This window comes from Hyperolius riggenbachi, chromosome 11 (assembly GCF_040937935.1).
Source record: "Hyperolius riggenbachi isolate aHypRig1 chromosome 11, aHypRig1.pri, whole genome shotgun sequence".
NCBI lineage: Eukaryota > Metazoa > Chordata > Amphibia > Anura > Hyperoliidae > Hyperolius > Hyperolius riggenbachi.
The window spans coordinates 145,958,564-145,978,107 of NC_090656.1; the positions used below are offsets into that span (position 1 = coordinate 145,958,564).

Here is a 19,544-nt window from a genome sequence, read left to right on the forward strand (position 1 = left end):
TTACTCTTTCCAATCAACATGCTCCCAGTGGGCAACAGTCCAGAACTATGGCCTAGGGTACCATTGTTCCGCAGACCCAAAATTGGCACCCAAGACCCATCAGCATTCATCAATGCCTGTCTAGTGGAATTACAAAATTGGATGAACACCAGCTGGTTGAGGCTGAACTCTAAACAAAAACAGAGTTATTGGTAGTAGGCGGGCTACACATGATGGATAAAGTCTAAAGCTCTCCCCACTTTAAGCTAGCAACTGGAGGAGATACTGTACAGTGCAAAACCTTGGGATGATCCTGGATGGAAAGCTAACACTCAGACAGCAGGTATCAGCTGTCGTCAAGTCTTCCTCCTTCCATCTGAGAAATCTAGCGAGAATCCCAAACACCTTATCCCAGCTAAAGACCTACCTACCCTGGTTCATGCATTTATATCCTCCCACCTGGACTACTGCAATGCCCTGTTTGTTGGATGCCCAGGTAAGGTTCTGCTCCCCTTACGAGTACAGAATGCAGCAGCCAGTCTCCTAGCCAATTCCCCCCGCAGCTCACATCTTCCCAGTACTGCATCTATCGGTGCACTGGTGCCAGCATGGGTGGGGGTGATAGGTGTGGGGAAGACAGCAAGAGATGGAGGTGCCTCATCAGAAGACAGGGCTCCCAGCTATACTGAATAAAGCCGAGCGCTGCACGGGGGTGGGGGGGTTGTGCTCCAATTCCCCTCCTTATGCAAAAAAAAAAAAAAAAAAAAAAAACAACACACAACAACTGTACTTTACAAGTCTCAAAAGGAAGTTCCTAGCACAGGACAATGATCACTCTTGGTCTATACCTGCCAGTCTTGCTTCCATATTTTGCAAGCCTTCTTTCAGTTGTACATTTGTTGGCTCATGTCTAAGTCCCTCTGAGTATACTGAGTAAAGCCGATAGCTGCACGGGGGTGGGGTTTGTGCTCTAATTCCCCCCCGTAATCATCAATCCCCACCTCCTCCTGGGGCACCGGAGGTGGAAGAGAGGGTCTTGTTCATGGATATGATAAAGGCTCTGGTGGAGAAGGGGATGCTTGGCTGTCCCTCTCCTCCAGAGCCCCCCATACCATGGACCATGCAGGCTGTCATGGCTCAGGGTGTTAAACCCTATGCAGCCAGGGCTTCACATTCTGGCTATCCCAGCATGCATGGGGACAAGGGGTTAAAAGAGTGAACCCTGCCAAAATACCTGTTTTTACTTCACAGGCCTCTACAGCATTAACGCCCTAGCTGAAACGCTGAGTGGGGCAGGGAGACACGGCGATCTGCGCAGATTGACGCAAATAGAGTCAGAGCTACAGCGCTAAGCTCTACCTCCCCAGGGCAGCAAAATCCATTATTTATTCCTGTGATACGACGACAGCGGCCATGTTGTTTGTAACCATTACACAGAGGCAGGCTTATCTGTATCTTGAGCCATCAGCCTAATCCTCTCTCCTCCTCCCTCCTCCCTTCTGCCTCTGAAATCAATGGCTCGTAACACCTCCCCCTCCCCCTGCCCAGACTGAGCTCCCATGAGCCCTTGTTACTGCCTTGGCTCTCTGAAAACCTGTGGCCGTGGCTTTTTTAGTTTATAGGGAATTAGAGTAATAAAACAAAGACAAAAAAGTATTTGGCTTGAGGAATGCCCTATAAACAATAGGAAAGGAACACAATTATGCAATGTGTAAAAGTTCACCTCGGATTCACTTTAAAGAGACTCTGTAACAACAAAAAGATCCCCTGGGGGGTACTCACCTCGGGTGGGGGAAGCCTCAGGATCCTAATGAGGCTTCCCACGCCGTCCTCTGTCCCACGGAGATCTCGCTGCAGCCCTCCGAACAGCCGGCGACTGTGCCGACTGTTCAATTCAATATTTACCTTTGCAGGCTCCAGCGGGGGCGCTGTGGCTGCTTTCGCTCCGAAGGAGGCGGAAATACCCGATCTCAGTCGGGTCTGCTCTACTGCGCAGGCGCCGGAGACTTGCGCCTGCGCAGTAGAGCGGACCCGACGGCGATCGGGTATTTCCGCCTCCTTCGGAGCGAAAGCAGCCAGAGCGCCTGCGCAGGAGCCTGCAAAGGTAAATATTACGTCACCGCTGTACGGAGGGCTACAGCGAGACCCCCGAGGGACGCAGGACGGCGTGGGAAGCCTCATTAGGATCCTGAGGCTTCCCCCACCCGAGGTGAGTACCCCCAGGGGCCGTTTTTTCGTTACAGTTCCTCTTTAAGGTAAAATAAATAAAAATGCTGTAAAACCTCTAGCAAGCCTTCAAAACACATTTGACCAAAATATATAGAAATCCATTTGACTTAGAAAAAGTTTCTGTAAACTATCAGTTCATTGAACAAAACAACCAGAGAACAAAAACATACTCAAACTGACTGCATAAATCCATACCTTGCCCCAATCTGGCTTAAGCTCAACAGTTTTGCATCCATCTTCCAGGGCTTTGGCATATTCTCTCTTTTTGGCATATGCAGCAGATCGGTTACTATAAAGCACGTGGTTTTTGGGATCCAGTTTGATAGCTTCAGAGTAGCATTTTACAGCGTCATCTAATTCTCCACCAGCAAGAGCTTTGTTTCCTTTCTCTTTTAGCTCATTAGCCTAAAAAAAAAAAAAAAAAAAAAAAATTATAGATATATAACATGCCATATGACACACATACTTCAGTGTTCTCCCCAGAATATTTTTCCAGCCGGGTGGCATGAAGAAGTAGCCGGGTGGGTCACACTGGGTGTGGAATCACACTGGGGGGAGGCGCTAGGTTGTACTGAATGGGTGGGGGCGGCCAAGGATAAAAACACACACACACACACACACACACACACACACACACACACACTATATATGCACACACTATACACGCAAACACAAAATATATGCGCACACACACGCAATATAGGCACATACCACACACCATACACACAATATACACACACACACTTTAAGAGGACCAATCATCTGTAATGAAGATACTCTGCTATGAATATCAGCAGGAGGCTGCTGAATAAAGTGCTCTGAAGTTTAGACTGCAATAACCACAAGTATTTTTCCAAGTTTAGATAAAATTACAGCTAAACTGCTTTATTAGTTTCTAGAAATAAGGTCAGTAATGCCACCTTTTTATAATCTATCAGCAGAAATCTGCTGCGACATTACAGCTCTCCTCTCCACATCTGTTTAATCACTAGTTAGTGAGGACAGTACGAGTGTGTGTGTGAAGCTAACTCTGCATATAAAAGGCATTTATCACAGCAGCGCGCAGCCCCCCCCCCCCCCCGTTATGACAAGAGACTTGCAGGTCGGAATGAATAGAGCCAGGCGTCCCGCAGTGCAAGTTTATCTGTCCTGTGTGTAACTTAACAGCTTTCCCCGCCCTTCTACACTAGGAAGGGAGCTGGGGAAGAGGGCAGCCGGAGATGACGTCCCTGAATGACAGCGAGCTGGCTGCACAGACACAGCCGCTGCTGTTATAATGATTCAAGAGGAAGTAATTCTGCTACAAACGGCAGCCGGGCGGGAGGGCAGGGTCAGGTGGGCGCTCCGCCCAGTTGAAAGGCTCTGGGGAGAACACTGTACTTCAAGAGAACCCAAGGTGGGTTCTAAGAATCCTATTAGCACACAGAGGCTGGGTCTGCGTATAATGCCCAGCCTCTGTTGCTATACTGTCTCCCCCCCCCCCCCCCACGCGCTCTGCTGTGCCCCATAAATCAAAAGCTGTGCTAGCAACATCGCTAGCCGGCTGTTTACCTCTGCACTTGTCACTCTCCCAACTCCCCGCCTCCTCTAGGTCGCCGCTCCCTGCCTGCGTCCCTTCCCTCCCATCAGCGGTGAGGGAAAGGATGCAGGCGGGGGAGCGGCGACAGAGGAGGCGGGGGAGCGGGAAGAGTGACAAGTTCAGAGGTAAATAGCGATATTGCTAGCACAGCTTTTGATTTATGGGGCACAGCAGAACGTGTGGGGGGGGAGAAGAGACAGTATAGCAACAGAGGCTGGGCACTATATGCAGACCCAGCCTCTGTGTGCTAATAGGATTCTTAGAACCCACCTCAGGTTCTCTTTAAAGGGGAGAGAGAGGGGGAGAGAGAGCGCGAGAGAGAGAGCGCGAGAGAGAGAGAGAGCGAGAGAGAGAGCGCGAGAGAGAGAGAGAGAGAGAGAGAGAGAGAGAGAGAGAGAGAGAGAGAGAGAGAGAGAGCGAAAGAGCAAGCGCGAGCGAGAGCGCGAGAGTAGTTCACAAATCACACACCTGAAACAAATGTGTGGCTAATCCAGCCAGACTTCAAGAGTACTTGAGGTTAAAAATAAGAGCACCAAATCAGGCATGGCTGCACAGGAGGGTGTGGCCAGAACCTCAGCTGCGATTTATAAATAAAAATTGCAGCCACCATATCCCTCTCAGTTCAGGCAGAGCACCTGATTTGCAATGCTTTTCAAGGTCTATAGCTAAAAGCATTAGACACAAAACCTCTGCAGGACAGCCAGGCAACCTAAAGAGTTTAAATGAAGTAAATATGTCAATCTTTCATGTTCCTCTCTGCTCAGGTGTGGTTTCAGGAGGCACCACAATGACATGGTAGAACATAATACAATACATTATCCAGTATACCCAATTTTCCATTACCCTCATTTTAGCTTTAGAAACCTTTCCTATAAGTATATACAGTACTGCATTTATTGGAACATACCCTGCCCTTCCAGTGATGTTCAGTGTTGGCTATTTAGTTATGTAGACTTCTGCTCTAAAAGCGCCCTGGGAGACCAGATCTGTCCAAACACACAACATACAACATTCCGAAGTGTTGCTCCTTGCCAGCAGTAAAGATGTTGCCACTTTAAAATGTAATAAAAGCAGGGAAAGAAAAGCTTTTAGAATTGGCAAACCTATCTATCCATCTATTAATATGTACGTACAGACAGACATACATATGTGTATACACTCACCTAAAGGATTATTAGGAACACCTAATACAACATAGGATGGCTATATGGGCACATAAATGGCAGATGAAATTCAATGTTGAAAAATGTAAAGTCATGCATTTTGGTCGTACCAACGGTCTAGCACCATACAAAATAAATGGGATACAGTTGGGGACATCAATCTTGGAGAAGGCCTTAGGAGTACTCATCGACAAGTTAAGTAATCGTACTCAATGCCAAGCAGCTGCAGCTAAAGCTAACAAAATTTTGGGATGCATTAAAAAAGGGAAATAAAAACTCGAGATGATAGCATAATATTGCCCCTGTTTAACTCTCTAGTAAGGCCACATCTGGAATATGGAATTCAGTTCTGGGCACCACATTACAAAAAAAGATATTGCAGTTTTAGAGCAGGTACAGAGACGAGCAACACAATTGATACGTGGGATGGAAGGTCTCACTTACCAAGAGAGGGTAGATAAACTGGGTTTATTTAGTCTAGAGAAAAGATGCCTTAGAGGAGATCTAATTAACATGTATAAATACATCAGAGGGCAATATAATAACTTGGCGGATGAGCTTTTTGTCCCTAGGCCTTCTCAAAGGACTAGAGGACATGATCTGCACATGGAGGAAAAACGTTTTAGCCATTTATTTAGGAAAGGGTTCTTTACAGTAAGAGTGATTAAGATTTGGAATGCATTGCCACAGGAAGTAGTTATGGCAAACTCTATACCTGCATTTAAAGGGGGCTTAGATGCTTTCCTTGCATTGAAAGACATTCATGGCTACAATTACTAGGTAATGCCTAATGATGTTGATCCAGGGATTTTATCTGATTGCCATCTGGAGTCGGGAAGGAATTTTTCCCTTTTGAGGCTAATTGGACCATGCCTTGTAAGGGTTTTTTGATTTCCTCTGGATCAACAGGGATATGTGAGGGAGCAGGCTGGTGTTGTACTTTATACTGGTTGAACTCGATGGACGTATGTCTTTTTTCAACCAAAATAACTATGTAACTATGTAACGCCATACTAATACGGTGTTGACCCCCTTTCGCCTTCAGAACTGCCTGAATTCTAAGTGGCATTGATTCAACAAGGTGCTGAAAGCATTCTTTAGAAATGTTGCCCCATATTGATAGGATAGCATCTTGCAGTTTATGGAGATTTGTGGGATGCACATCCAGGAAACAAAGCTCCCGTTCCATCACATCCCAAGGATGCTCTATTGGGTTGAGATCTGGTGTCTGTGGGAGCCATTTTAGTACAGTGAACTCATTTTCATATTTAAAGGAAATCCGTAGGGGGAGGGGGGGGGAGGGGGAATGAATTGAAGTTACCCGGGGCCTCAAATGGTCCCCCGCAGACACTCACCGATGCTCCAGTCCCTGCCTCTGGTTCAGTTCTGGAATTTCAGACTTTAAAGTCTGAAAACCACTGCGTCTGCGTTGCCGTGTCCTCACTCCCGCTGATGGCACCAGGAGCGTACTGCGCAGGCACAGACCATACTGGGCCTGTGAAATACACTCCTGGTGACGTAAGCGGGATCGAGGACACGGCAACGCAGGCGCAGAGGTTTTCTGAATTTAAAGTCTGAAATTCCAGAAGTGAACCGGAGGCAGGGCCGGGGCAGCGGTGAGTGGCTGTGCAGGCATTTTCCCCCGACCTCCCTACAGTATCCCTTTAAGAAACCAATTTGAAACAATTCAAGCTTTGTGACATGGTGCATTATCCTGCTGGAAGTAGCAATCAGAGGATGGGTACATCGTGGTCATGAAGGGATGGACATGGTCAGAAACAATACTCAGGTAGCCCGTGGCATATACATTATATAAATTTTTTTTTTTTTTTTTTTTTATATATTTTACATACATACACACACACACACACACACACACGTGTAACCTTGTTAATCGTCATGATTTTCTTGTATAAATCGTTGGTTGTTATGATGAAAAATGTCAGTTCAATGTATCATATAGGAGACATGCAGTGTGATATTTGAGAAGGGAAATTAAGTTTATTGGATTCACAGAAAGTGTGCAATAATCGTTTAAATAAAATTAGGCAGGTGCATAAATGTGGGCACTGTTGGCATTTTATTGATTCCAAAACCTTTAGAACTAATGATTGGAACTCAAATTAGCTTGGTAAGCTCAGTGACCCCTGACCTACATACACTGGTGAGTCCAATTATGAGAAAGAGTATTTAAGGGGGTCAATTGTAAGTTTCCCTTCTCTTAATTTACTATGTAGAGTAGCAACATGGGGGTCTCAAAACAACTCTCAAATGACCTGAAGACAAAGATTGTTCACCATCATGGTTTATGGGAAGGATACAGAAAGCGGTATCAGATTTCAGCTGTCTGTTTCCACATTTAGGAACATATTGAGGAAATGTTAGACCACAGGCTCAGTTCAAGGTAAGGCTTTAAGTGCAAACCGAGAAAAATCTTGGACAGAGGCGACGAACAGTCAGAACAGTCAGAGTCATCCCACAGACCAGCACCAAAGACATACAACATCATCTTGCTGCACATGGAGTCTGCAGGGCTGTGCATCGTTCAACCATTCGGCGCACTTTGCACAAGGAGATGCTGTATACGAGTGATACAGAGGAAGCCTTTTCTCCGCCCACAGCACAGAGTCGCTTGAGGTATGCTAAAGCACATTTGGACTAGCCAGCTTTGTTTTGTAATGAGGTGCTGTGGACTGATGAAACTAAAATTTAGTCATTTGGGCATAACAAGCGGTCTTATGCATGGAGAAAAAAAAAGGACAGCATTCCAAGAAAAACACCTGCTACCTACAGTAAAATATTGTGGTGGTTCTATCATGCTATGGGGTTGTGTGGCCAGTGTAGGGACTGGGAATCTTGTCAAAGTTGTGGGACGCATGGATTCCACTCAGTATCAGCAAATTCTGGAGACCAATGTCCAGGAATCAGTGACAAAGCTGAAGCTGTGCCGGGGCTGGATCTTTCAACAAGACAACGACCCTCAAACTCAACTAAGGCATTCATGCAGAGGAACAAGTACATCTCAGTCCCCAGACCTGGAGAGAATTGAAAATCTGTGGCGTGAGTTTAATGAGTACTGTCTATGCTCAGAAGCCATCAAATATGAATGAATGAACTACAGATGTTTTGTAAAGAGGAATGGTCCAAAACACCTTCAACCAGAATCCAGACTCTCATTGGAGCCTACAGGAAGCGTTTAGAGGCTGTAATTTCTGCAAAAGGAGGAGCAACTAAATATCAATTTCATTTATCTTTTTTGTGGTGCCCAAATTTACTTAACTGCCTAATTTTGTTTAAACAACTATTGCACACTTTCTGTAGATCCAATAAACTTAATTTTACTTCTCAAATATTACTGTGCGTTTTTCCTATGATACATTTAACTGACATTTTTTATTGTAACAACCAAAGATTTATACAGGAAAATCATGACAATTAACAAGGTTGCAATATGTGTGTGCACACACACACACACACACACACACACACACACACACACACACACACACACACACACACACACACGTGAGAAGTGGATCAAAGATCATACAGGATTCCAAACATTTTTTACAAATAACTAAGTGGGGTGTGCATAATTATTCAGCCCCCTTTGGTCTGAGTGCAGTCAGGTTGCCCATAGACATTGCCTGATGAGTGCTAATGACTTAATAGAGTGCACCTGTGTGCAGTGGCGTAGCAATGGGCCCCCGTGCAAGTTATACATTGGGCTCCCCAAGCACTCTATACATAATTGATATGACGCACCAAAACCTGCCAAGCATAACCTCATTGTCAGAGCTGCAAAAAGGGAATGGGGAACAGCTTGTTAATGATTACTACAATTCAAAGTATCTGTAGAAGTGATCATTACCAGCTCAGGACCAATAAAGAACTAACACTGCGGGTTGAGGGAGGCCCCTCTTGCCCAAGGGCCCCGATGTGGTGGCTACCTCTGCAACCTCTATTGCTACGCCACTGCCTGTGTGTAATTAATGTCAGTACAAATACAGCTGCTCTGTGACAGCCTCAGGAGGTTGTCTAAGATAATATTGGGAGCAACAACACCATGAAGTCCAAAGAACACACCAGACCGATCAGGGATACATTTATTGAGAAATGTAAAGCAGGCTTAGGCTACACATTTTTTTTCCAAAGCCTTGAACATCCCACGGAGCACTGTTCAAGCGAACATTCAGAAATGACAGAGGTGCCAAGCAAATCTTGACCCAACTGTAAACCAACTACCAAGACTATGGCACAACTGTAAACCTACCAAGACCGTCCACCTAAACTCACAGGCTGAACAAGGAGAGCGCTGATCAGAAATGCGGTCAAGAGGCCCATGGTGACTCTGGACAAGCTGCAGAGATCTACAGCTCAAGTGGGGGGGAATCTGTCCATAGGACAACTATTAGTCATGCACTGCACAAAGTTGGCCTTTATGGAAGTGTGGCAAGAAGAAAGCCATGGTTAACAGAAAAGCATAAGAAGTCCTGTTTGCAGTTTGCCACAAGCCATGTGGGGGACAAAGCAACCATGTGGAAGAAGGTGCTCTGGTCAGATGAGACCAAAATTGAACTTTTTGGCCAAAATGCTATGTGTGGCAGAAAACTAACACTGCACATCACTCAGAACACACCATCCCCACTGTCAAATATGGTGGTGGCAGCATCATGCTCTGGGGGTGCTTCTGTTCAGCAGGGACAGGAAAGCTGGTCAGAGTTGATGGGAAGATGGATGGAGACAAATACAGGGCAATCTTGGAAGAAAACCTCTGGGAGACTGCAAAAGACTTGAGCTGGGGCGGAGGCTCACCTTCCAGCAAGACAACAACCCTAAATATAAAGCCAGGGCAACAATGGAATGGTTTAAATCAAAACATATCCATGTGTTAGAATGGCCCAGTCAAAGGCCAGATCTAATTCCAATCGAGAATCTGTGGCAAGATCTGAATACTGCTGTTCACAAACGCTGTCCATCTAATCTGACTGAGCTGGAGCTGTTTTGCAAAGAAGAATGGGCAAGGATTTCAGGCTCTAGATGTGCAAAGCTGGTAGAGACATACCCTAAAACAGGGGTCCCCAACCTTTTTGAGCCCGGGGCCCCCTATACCGACCAAACTTTTCTCTGGGGCCCGGGGGAGGGGGGCGGGGATTTGGGGGTCTTGGTTAGTGGCGGCGGCAGTCCCCCTCCTGCCTTTTTTCCCCCCGATTGTGAGTGTAGTATATACACTCGGCCCCTTAGAAAAACTGCCCAGGGACCACCAAGGGGGCCGCGGCCCCCAGGTTGGGGACCCCTGCCCTAAAAGACTGGCAGCTGTAATTGCAGCAAAAGGTGGTTCTACAGAGTATTGACTCAGGGGGCTGAATAATTACGCACACCCCACTTTGCAGTTACCGTATATACTCGCATACAAGCCGAATTTTTGACCCCCAAAAAGGGGGCCAAAAGTTGGGGGGTCGGCTTGTATGTGAGTCGTGGGTGGTGGTCTGCGCCCCCCGCCCGCCCGCTTGCTCGCCCCCTCCCTCCGCGGCCGCTGCTGCTGCTATTACCTGCTTCAGCGGCCGCTTCCTAATCCGGGTTCCCCTCTTCATCCTGCGGACTCCGTAAGTGTATCACAGCAGCGCGCCCGGCGCTGCTGCTGTCACGATGCAGGGGGCAGGAAAGAGCGGTTCCCCTGGTAACGGCGCATTGGGTCGGCTTATATGCGAGTATATACGGTATTTGTAAAAAATGTTTGGAATCATGTATGATTTTTGTTCCACTTCTCACGTGTACACCACTTTGTATTGGTCTTTCATGTGGAACTCCAATAAAACTGATTCATGTTTGTGGCAGTAATATGACAAAATGTGGAAAACCCAAGGGGGCTGAATACTTTTGCAAGCCACTGTATCTGAATGCCCACCCTAACAGCACCACTCAATGCAAGATCTAGTTCAACCACCCTACCCCCATCAGCAGTTTCAAGCGAGATTCCTCCACCCAGCGTGATCCTACATACCCACTCCTTCATTCCAAAGCAACCAGCATGATCCACTTACTCTCCTCCCCACCCAGTAGCATCCAGCATGTCCCCCTCCTAGTAACCAACGTGACCTTACCTCCCCAGCTACTTTTTCATGCCACCCGATTGGAAAACAATTCTGGGGAGAACAGTGTTTTAACCTAGATAGCCTCTCAACAAAAGAAATAAAGGGAACACCCTTCTGTAATCAATTATCTCATATAAGGGAAAAAAAAAAAAAATAGGATTTCCTACAGTACAAGGCAAACCTGCTGCAGTTCTACACTCCCTTGCTGACACAAAGCAGGAATACTTCACCAAGCCTTTGGAGCACAAGCTTCCAACCCCCAGCATCTCGTTGCCACTTTCAACTCCCTGCTTAAACACCTCTACCCCCCCCCCCTCCCCCACCACCACCCTCAGTTTCCTCCCTCTCTGCCACAGATTTAGCCACCCACTTCACCAGCAAAATTGTATGCATCCGTCAGGAAATATACAATCTTCAATTCTCATCTCCCACTCCTCCCATCCAGCTCCTCCTCCACTCCTTCCCATTGAGGAAGTCAGCCACCTATTGGACTTCCCATACCACTACCACCCCCTTGAAACCATCCCTTCTGATTCACTCCATCCTCACCTCATGGATTTGGCCCCAGTCCTCACTAACCTGTTTAACCTCTCCTTATCCACAGGCACCTTCCCCTCAGACTTCAAGCAGCCCACTGTTTACCACTGCTCAAGAAACCCTCCCTCGACAACTCACTACCCTCCAACTACTGCCCCATCTCCCTCCTCCCCTTTGACTAAAAACTCCTTAAGTGTCTGGCTCACAAACGCCTGACCAACTACCTCAATGCCAACTCCCTTTTAGGCCCATTGCAATCTTGATTTCAGCCAGCCCACTCAACCGAAACTACTGTCACCAAAGTGGTCAATGACCTCGCCTTAGCTAAAGCTGAAGGCAAATACTCCATTCTCCTCCTCCTCTTTGACCTTTCAGCAGCTTTTGACAAAGTGGAATGTCCCCTACTCCTCCAGTCCATGGGCATTCATGACGTTGCCCTGACTTTCATCCTACCTCTCCAACCGCTCCTTCAATGAGTCCTCATCCACCCCCAACAACGCCTCTGTGAGAGTGCAAAGGTTCGCCCTTGGCCCCCCCCTACTGTTCTCTCTATACACATCCTCCAGCGGCAAGGTTATCTCCTCCATGGGTTTTAACCATCATCTGCATGCAGATGACACCCAGATTTACCTCCACACCCCTGACCTATCCACCACAACCATAGACAAGGTCTCCTCCTGCCTATCAGCCATTTTCTCCTGGATGTCCGCTAGGTTCCCAAAACTAAATCTGGACAAAACAGAATTTATGGTCTTCCCACCCCGGCCATCCTTGAACCTCCCAGATACGCATGTCACAACCACACTACCATTTGCCCTACCTCTCAAGTCCGATCTCTGGGTGTCCCCCTGGACCTCTGCACTCTCCTTCACCCCCCACATCCAAAACCTCACAAAGTCCTGCAACTTCCACCTTCATAACATCTGCAAGATCCGCCCTTTCCTGACCTCTGCCACCAAACTCCTCATGCATACCCTCATAATTTTCCGCCTTGACTACTGCATTCTACTACTTCTGTCTAGTCTCCCTATGACCTGAATTACCCCACTGCAGTACATCATGAATGCGGCAGCCAGAATTATTCACTCATCTCTCCACCATAGCGGCTCCCCTCTGAATCCCTCCACTGGCTTCCTATCCAGTCCAGAATCAGATTCAAGATACTGTGACCTACAAATCTGTCCACAAAACCTGTCCAACCTACATCTCCGATCTTACTCAGGAGGTACACACATAGCCGCTCACTCTGCTCCATCAATGAACTTCGCCTAACTGCCCCCACATCACCCAGTCCCATGCATGCCTCCAGGACTTTTCAAGAGCTGCTCCAACACTATGGAACTCCCTACCTCCACCCACTAGGGCATCCCCCTCCAACATCTTCAAGAAGGCCCTCAAAACTCACCTTTTCACTCTGGCCTACCACAGCTCACTAGTGCTCTAAACCCACAGCTAAACTCTGATCCCCTACCTTTTGTGTCCTTACCTCTCCCTCTGCATTGTAAGCCTTTGGGCAGGGTCCTCCTTTAGTGTGCTACCTGATCATGCACCTCCATTACTGTGCACCCATGCTATGCATTTGAGCAAACTCAACTTGCCTAATTTCCATGCTCCCATCAGTGACTGACTAAGCATTACCTTGTACTCATACTGTGCAGCGTGATCTGGTTTTCTTGTATTCCTGTATTGTCTTATTGCTGTATGTGACCCCTAAATATTGTCTGTAATCTTAACTAATGGCCAGCGCTGCGTAATATGTTGGCACTTTATAAATACAATAAATCAACCACACAACAGAAAAAAGTAGAAATACTAATAAAATCATCAAAACAATAGTTTCCCCGAACTACAAGATGTTTCCCCTCTGTCAATGGCCTCGATTAATGTCTGGTACACATACAATTAGGAGGGGGGGGGGGGAATTCAATCGGAAATCTGGGAAATGATCGATCTGGCAGTAAATTTGCCAGAAAAATCGAATTGTGCGTACTAGGCATAAAGCCTTCTGCATAGACCCAATTGATTGTGACAGCATGCTCAATCCTCTGTATGTGTGTAGCAATGCTACCTCTGTATTAGTGCAACTACCTGGTGAAGATATCACTAGAGGACTATGAAAGGTTAGTGCAAGGAGAAGGGACTTAAAGGGGACCGGAGATGAACCTGAACCTTGAAAATGAAAATGATGTTCTACATACCTGGGGCTTCCTCGAGCCCCATACGCTCTTATCAATCCCACGCCGACGTCCTCCGCTGCCTGCATCTACGAGAACCGGGGCCCATCACTGATGTCAGAGCCAGTCACGCAGGAGAAGTGCGCCCTCTACGTATCTCTCCAGCGGCTGCTGCAGAGATACGCAAACGGCACACTTCCCTTAAGCTTAGACTGGCTCCGGTTCTTGTAGCTGCTGGCAGAGGAGGATGGCAGCCTGGGATCGATCAGAGCGTATGGGGCTCGAGAAAGCCCCAGGTATGTATAAAATCTTTTTCATTTTCATCTATGGTTCCCTATAAATGGGCTTCTGAACCAGACTGTCTAGCAAAATAATGGAACTCACCAGGGGTCAGCAGAGACTTTAGGACAGCAGTTTGTATTGCTGAGGTGACCTTAACCAGCTTGGCGTTACGGACGAGCTCAGCTCGTCCAGTACCGCCGTGCTGGATTGCTCAGGCTCTGGTGGGCCGTTTTCATATATTTTTTTTTTAAACACGCAGCTAGCACTTTGCTAGCTGCGTGTTGTACGCGATCGCCGCCGATGCGCCGCTACCCGCCGCATAACAGGGCCCCCCACCCCGAGACCCTGTGCGCAGCCTGGCCAATCAGTGCCAGGCAGCGCTGAGGGGTGAAACGGGACTCCCTCCGACGCCATGATGTGGATGATGTCGATGACGTCATCCCGATCGAAGCCAAACATAAAAATCCCATTCTGAACAGGATTTCCTGTTTGCTCTGATCGTAATTTGATCTCTCAGTTGTGCCAGCACAAAAATTCGGCAGTCAGCAGACACAGCCAATATGTAAACACAGGTTGTTAACCTTTTGTCTGCTTCCATGAAATCAGAAGTAAACCCACTGCAGATTGGATTGCAGTTCTATAAGCTGTAACAAAAAATGTTTTTCATGAAAGTTATTGTGCTGTTGCTTATCTTTTAGAGAACAGAGAAAGTTCTGAGTTTAGGTCCACTTTAAGTGCTGTGGGCTCTAAAGCCAAAAGTATTTGCAACTTGTTAATTTACTAAGATTTTCCACCAATTTTGCAGCATTCTTTCAAGGGCTGTAAAGTACAAAAATCGTCCGGCTCAGTTTAAAGAGGAACTCCAGTGAAAATAATGTAGTTAAAAAAAAAAAAAAAAAAAGTGCTTCATTTTACAATAATTATGTATAAAATGATTTAGTCAGTGTTTGCTCATTGTAAAATCTTTCCTCTCCCCGATTTACATTCTGACATTACATGGTGACATTTTTACTGTGGGCAGGGTATGTAGCTGCTGCTAGCTGTTTTGGCTGTTAGAGACAGCTGTAAACAGTCAATTCCTGTCTGTGAACCTTGTTACATTGTAACAAACTGCCAAAAGTACCGCGGTACTCAGAGCTTCTTGTGGGAGGGGTTTCAGCACAAATCAGTCATACAGCACCCCCTGATGGTCTGTTTGTGAAAAGCATTACATTTCTCATGTAAAAGGGGGTATCAGCTACTGATTGGGATAAAGTTCAATTCTAGGTTGGAGTTTCTCTTTAAGATTCGACTCCTAATTTGCATATAACAGTCTTGTTGATTGAAAGCATGTAACATAAAAAGGCATTTCATCTACCAAAACTTGGCAATTTCAAAGGATACATTAGACATTAAATTGATTTGAAAATTGACGCCCTGTGTGGGGAGGTGCGCACAGGCTTACCACACCTCCTATGGCCCAGCGTCTCTCTTTATCTCTCTCTAACCGGCTTGTTCCAAAGCTCTGGTCGGCGGGATCGGTGCAGGCACATTATGTCCCCAGGAGTACGTCTTCACAGCCGGCGTGTGCTGTTACCAGACCCGAACATACTACGCGTACATCCACAGTACGTTTGGGTATCTGGTGACCACACACGCTGGCTACCTCTTCCCACGAGAGAGTGCATGTGTACTCCCGCAGACATACTTGCGCTGACCAGGGCTTTGGAATGGGTCTGGTTACAGCTGAATGAAAAAAGTATTTTATGGCTGTTATTACTGATCAGTGAGGGTTACGCTATAGTCTAACCCAGTCTGACCCAGACAGAAACTGTCACTTGCATACCTGATTTTTAACTACACACAATTTAATTTTCTGTTAGATTTACCTGCCAGATTGATTGTTCTCAACATATCTGATCTTAATTTCGATTGATTTTCCAAACTATTTGTTCTCTTCGATCGAAATTAAGATTAGACATGTTGGGTGGGGGCGAATCGATCTGGTAGCTAAATCTAGCGTAAAATTGCATTGTGTGTACCTAGCACTAAAACATTCTTCATGCTCGATTTGGACCCAGTTAACGGCAATTGCCTTCACGTTCAATTTGCACAACGTTCTCCGTTGACTCAAAACAGTCATGCAAGGGAGTGCATATGTATAGCACTACTGTGCAACTTAATTCTCGCTTCAGAGTCTCTTTAATGGCAGAGGCCTCTTACCTGATAGGTGACTGGGGTCCAAATTCACTAAACGGGCGGAGCCACAAACCGCTAATCAGATTTGTTAGATTTCAGCCATTCTGGTTATTGGCAGGGTTGTCAAACGTGACAGTCGGTCAATGGATGACTGGGATTAATATTCAGGAAAGTGGGTGGAACCTACAACAGCCAATCAAAATTCACCTATTGATTTTTAAGGTAAATATTGAAACTGCTGCCACTTACACTAAAAATGGCAGAAGCCTCAAACCAGCTACAGTCGGTCATGAAGTGGCTGGGGTTCAAATCCACTAAAGGGGTGGAGCCACAAACAGCCAATCAGATTACTTTACTGGATAAACTGCTTCCATTCACACAATTTTGATGGCAGAAGCCCAAAAGCTTAAAACTTGGTCACTGGGTGACTGATTAATATTCAGAAAAGTGGGTGGAGCCTAAAAAGAAAATCAAAATTCACCTGCTGATTTTCGAGGGGAATATTTAAATTGCTGCCTTTCTTGCACTGTTAATGGCAGAAGCCTCAAACCTGGTACAGGTGGTCATTGGGTCACTGGGGTTCAATTTCAGAAAAGGGGTGGAGCTACAAGCAGCCAATCAGATTAGTTTCCCCTCACTGGTAAATTACAAATTGATGCCAAGGACCCCAGAGGTCACAAACTTGGTCATTGAGTGACTGTGGGTCAAGGTTACAAAAAGTGGGTGGAGCCAAAAACAAATTTCACTAGGAAAATATTAACTGCAGCCATTCTTACACTGTTAATGGCAAGAGTTCTCAAATTTTGCCCAGATGGTCACTGGGTGTCTGAGATTATTATGGGGGAAGTGGGTGGAGCCTATAATAGCCAATTAAAAATTCACCTGTTGATTTTCAAGGGGAATATTTAAATTGCTTCCATTTTTTTGCTCTGTTAATAACAGATGCCTCAAACCTGCTACAGTTGGTCATTGGGTGTCTGGGGTTCAAAAATCAGAAAACAGTGTGGAGCCACAGCCAGATTTGTTTCATTTCAATGAAAATTGATGCCAAACAATGCAAAGCTCACAAACTAGGTCATTGAGTGTTAGGGTTAGAAACGTGGTCGGAGCCAACACCAGCCAAATACATTCCCGGGAAACCAGCTAGTGATATATAAAATATTACTTTGTATACAGACAGTCACAATCACATATGTAGATCAGATTTTAAAAATTAAATTTGTATGAACTAAGCACTGTTTTTACTGTATACACAAGCTATTTATCTGAGAAATAGAAAATGCTTTTTTTTTTTATAAATACAGTTTAGAGGATGCCAGAGCTAAAAAAACAAAAACACTGGAGAAATGAGGGGAGCAGGCATATACTACTACCTGTCCTTATGCCCACTGCTCCCCCTGTAGCTCATGTAAAAGGCCCCGTGGTCCTGGTCCGTTTGGCTGGATCTTTGTGCAGGTGCTGGCAAGGCTGCACACGTCCTATAGTGTGCGCCCGTGGTCGGGAGCGCACTGCGCATGACATTACTGAGACTTACGCATTACGTCATACGCATGCACAGTGCAATCCCGCCCACTAAGTCCCGACGCAGCCAACCAGAAAAGTATCCTGGGGGGGGGGGGGGGGGGCGGTTGGCATAAGGACAGGTAGTAGTATATGCCTGCCACCCAGTTTTTCCAAAGTTTTTGGGCTCTGGTATCCTTCAAGTTCAGTAGGAGTCGAAGCAGTTTTTCCCAATGCGGTGTTGTATGTGACATAGCAGCCATTTTTTAATTGTATCTTGTGGAAGCCATGTTCATTTTCAGTCTGCTATATGGGTGAAGTACTATCTTAGATGTGTAGGTCTGTCTGGCTGCTGGCTTTGAAATAATGGTCACCTGAAAATGGAAACTCCGCATCTCTCTGTAAAGGGCTGTGAATCTAATTTGAAGAGACCAGCTAAGTACAATAGCCCACAGACACAGACATTGTGGGAAGTAGGCCTCCAGCAAGTAAACAGACAAGTAGACAGCCATTTGTCATGAATAGCCTGATGTGCTGTCGGGAGGGTTGAAAGTTGTACAGGAACTTTTGAAATTTGCATATAACAGCAAGCTGGGATATTACGGAGGTCTTTGCAAACAGTGATGTCACCATCTGAGGAAATTAGATCAATTTCTGGTTTTGAAGATTGGGGTAGCCTGAGGTTATGCACCTCGAGAGAGAGATATATATATATATATATATATATATATATATATATATATATATTCAGAACTTGTAGTTTCCCAGGAGAAAGGGAGGAGCTAGGACTACCCTGGTTTCTGACCAGCTGCATCCTCCCGCAAAACCAAGTTCAGACCCTTTACGCTGGTAAAGTTCGATTTATGGTACCGTTTTATTTTTTGATAAGCAAACTGTCTTGTGTGCCCTTGAACTTTTTACCATTTTTTTTTTTCTTCTTTTTCTCTCCTTTCTGCACTGATCTACTTTTTGGAATATTAAATCTTTACTTAAGCAGATGTTCTGAGTACTAAGCAGAGCTTTACATCTCTACATCTGCCATACAGAGGCAGACTGCCTGATTGTATGCTAGGATTGTGCATCGCAATGCATATACATGTATGGCATTTTCATACTTGGCCTAAAGCTTGCAGCTGACCCAAGGTACAAGAAAGCCAGTCTGAGTGCAAGCAACTTGACAGCAGAGTAGGAATTGTCGAAGTGTCTAGCAGTACCGCCGTGGATGGCTGGTGGTGGTGGCACAGTGTTGTTGAGGGTTCACAGCGGTGTGCTAGCGTGGATAGGGCTGCTCCCCCCTCTCAATCTGGTCAAAACCCCCATCAGCAACTGGCTCTGCACGGGTTTTCTTTTTTCTCTCAAGTAAAGAATGCACCGCGGTGTTTTTTTTTCAGCATGGGACTACGCGCCAGAAATCGGCAGGACGGGGTTCTAGATTAAACAAACCATTAAAAAAAACTTTATGGAGGTGGGCAGCATGGTGGCGTAGCACATAGCATTCTCACCTTGCAGCCTTGTCCTTGGTTTGAATCCCAGCCAGGGCACTATCGGCACAGAGTTTCTGTTCTCACTTGTCTACATGGGTTTCCTCCATGCACTCCAGTTTCCACCCACATACCAAAACATACAGATAACTGGCTTTACCTTAAACTTGCCCTGCACTATGATACACATGACTATGGTAGGTATTAGATTGTGAGCTCCTCTGAGGCAGTTACAAATCTATACATACTCTGCAAAGCACTGCGGAAAAGGTCAGTGTGGTGATATATTGGGGTGCTGATGATGTTAGGAATACATGAACATATTTATTTCATTTTTCTGTATACTA

General features: G+C 46.0%; 1 protein-coding gene across 1 annotated transcript in view; it reads right to left on the reverse strand.

Annotated features, from left to right (window-relative positions):
- The window catches only part of STIP1 (stress induced phosphoprotein 1), a 280,715-nt gene that overhangs the window by 229,015 nt on the left and 32,156 nt on the right, over positions 1-19,544 (reverse strand). Inside the window, exon 2 of the mRNA XM_068259732.1 lies at positions 2,404-2,613. Coding sequence (XP_068115833.1) covers positions 2,404-2,613 — 210 coding nt within the window. The remainder of the gene's footprint in view (positions 1-2,403; positions 2,614-19,544) is intronic.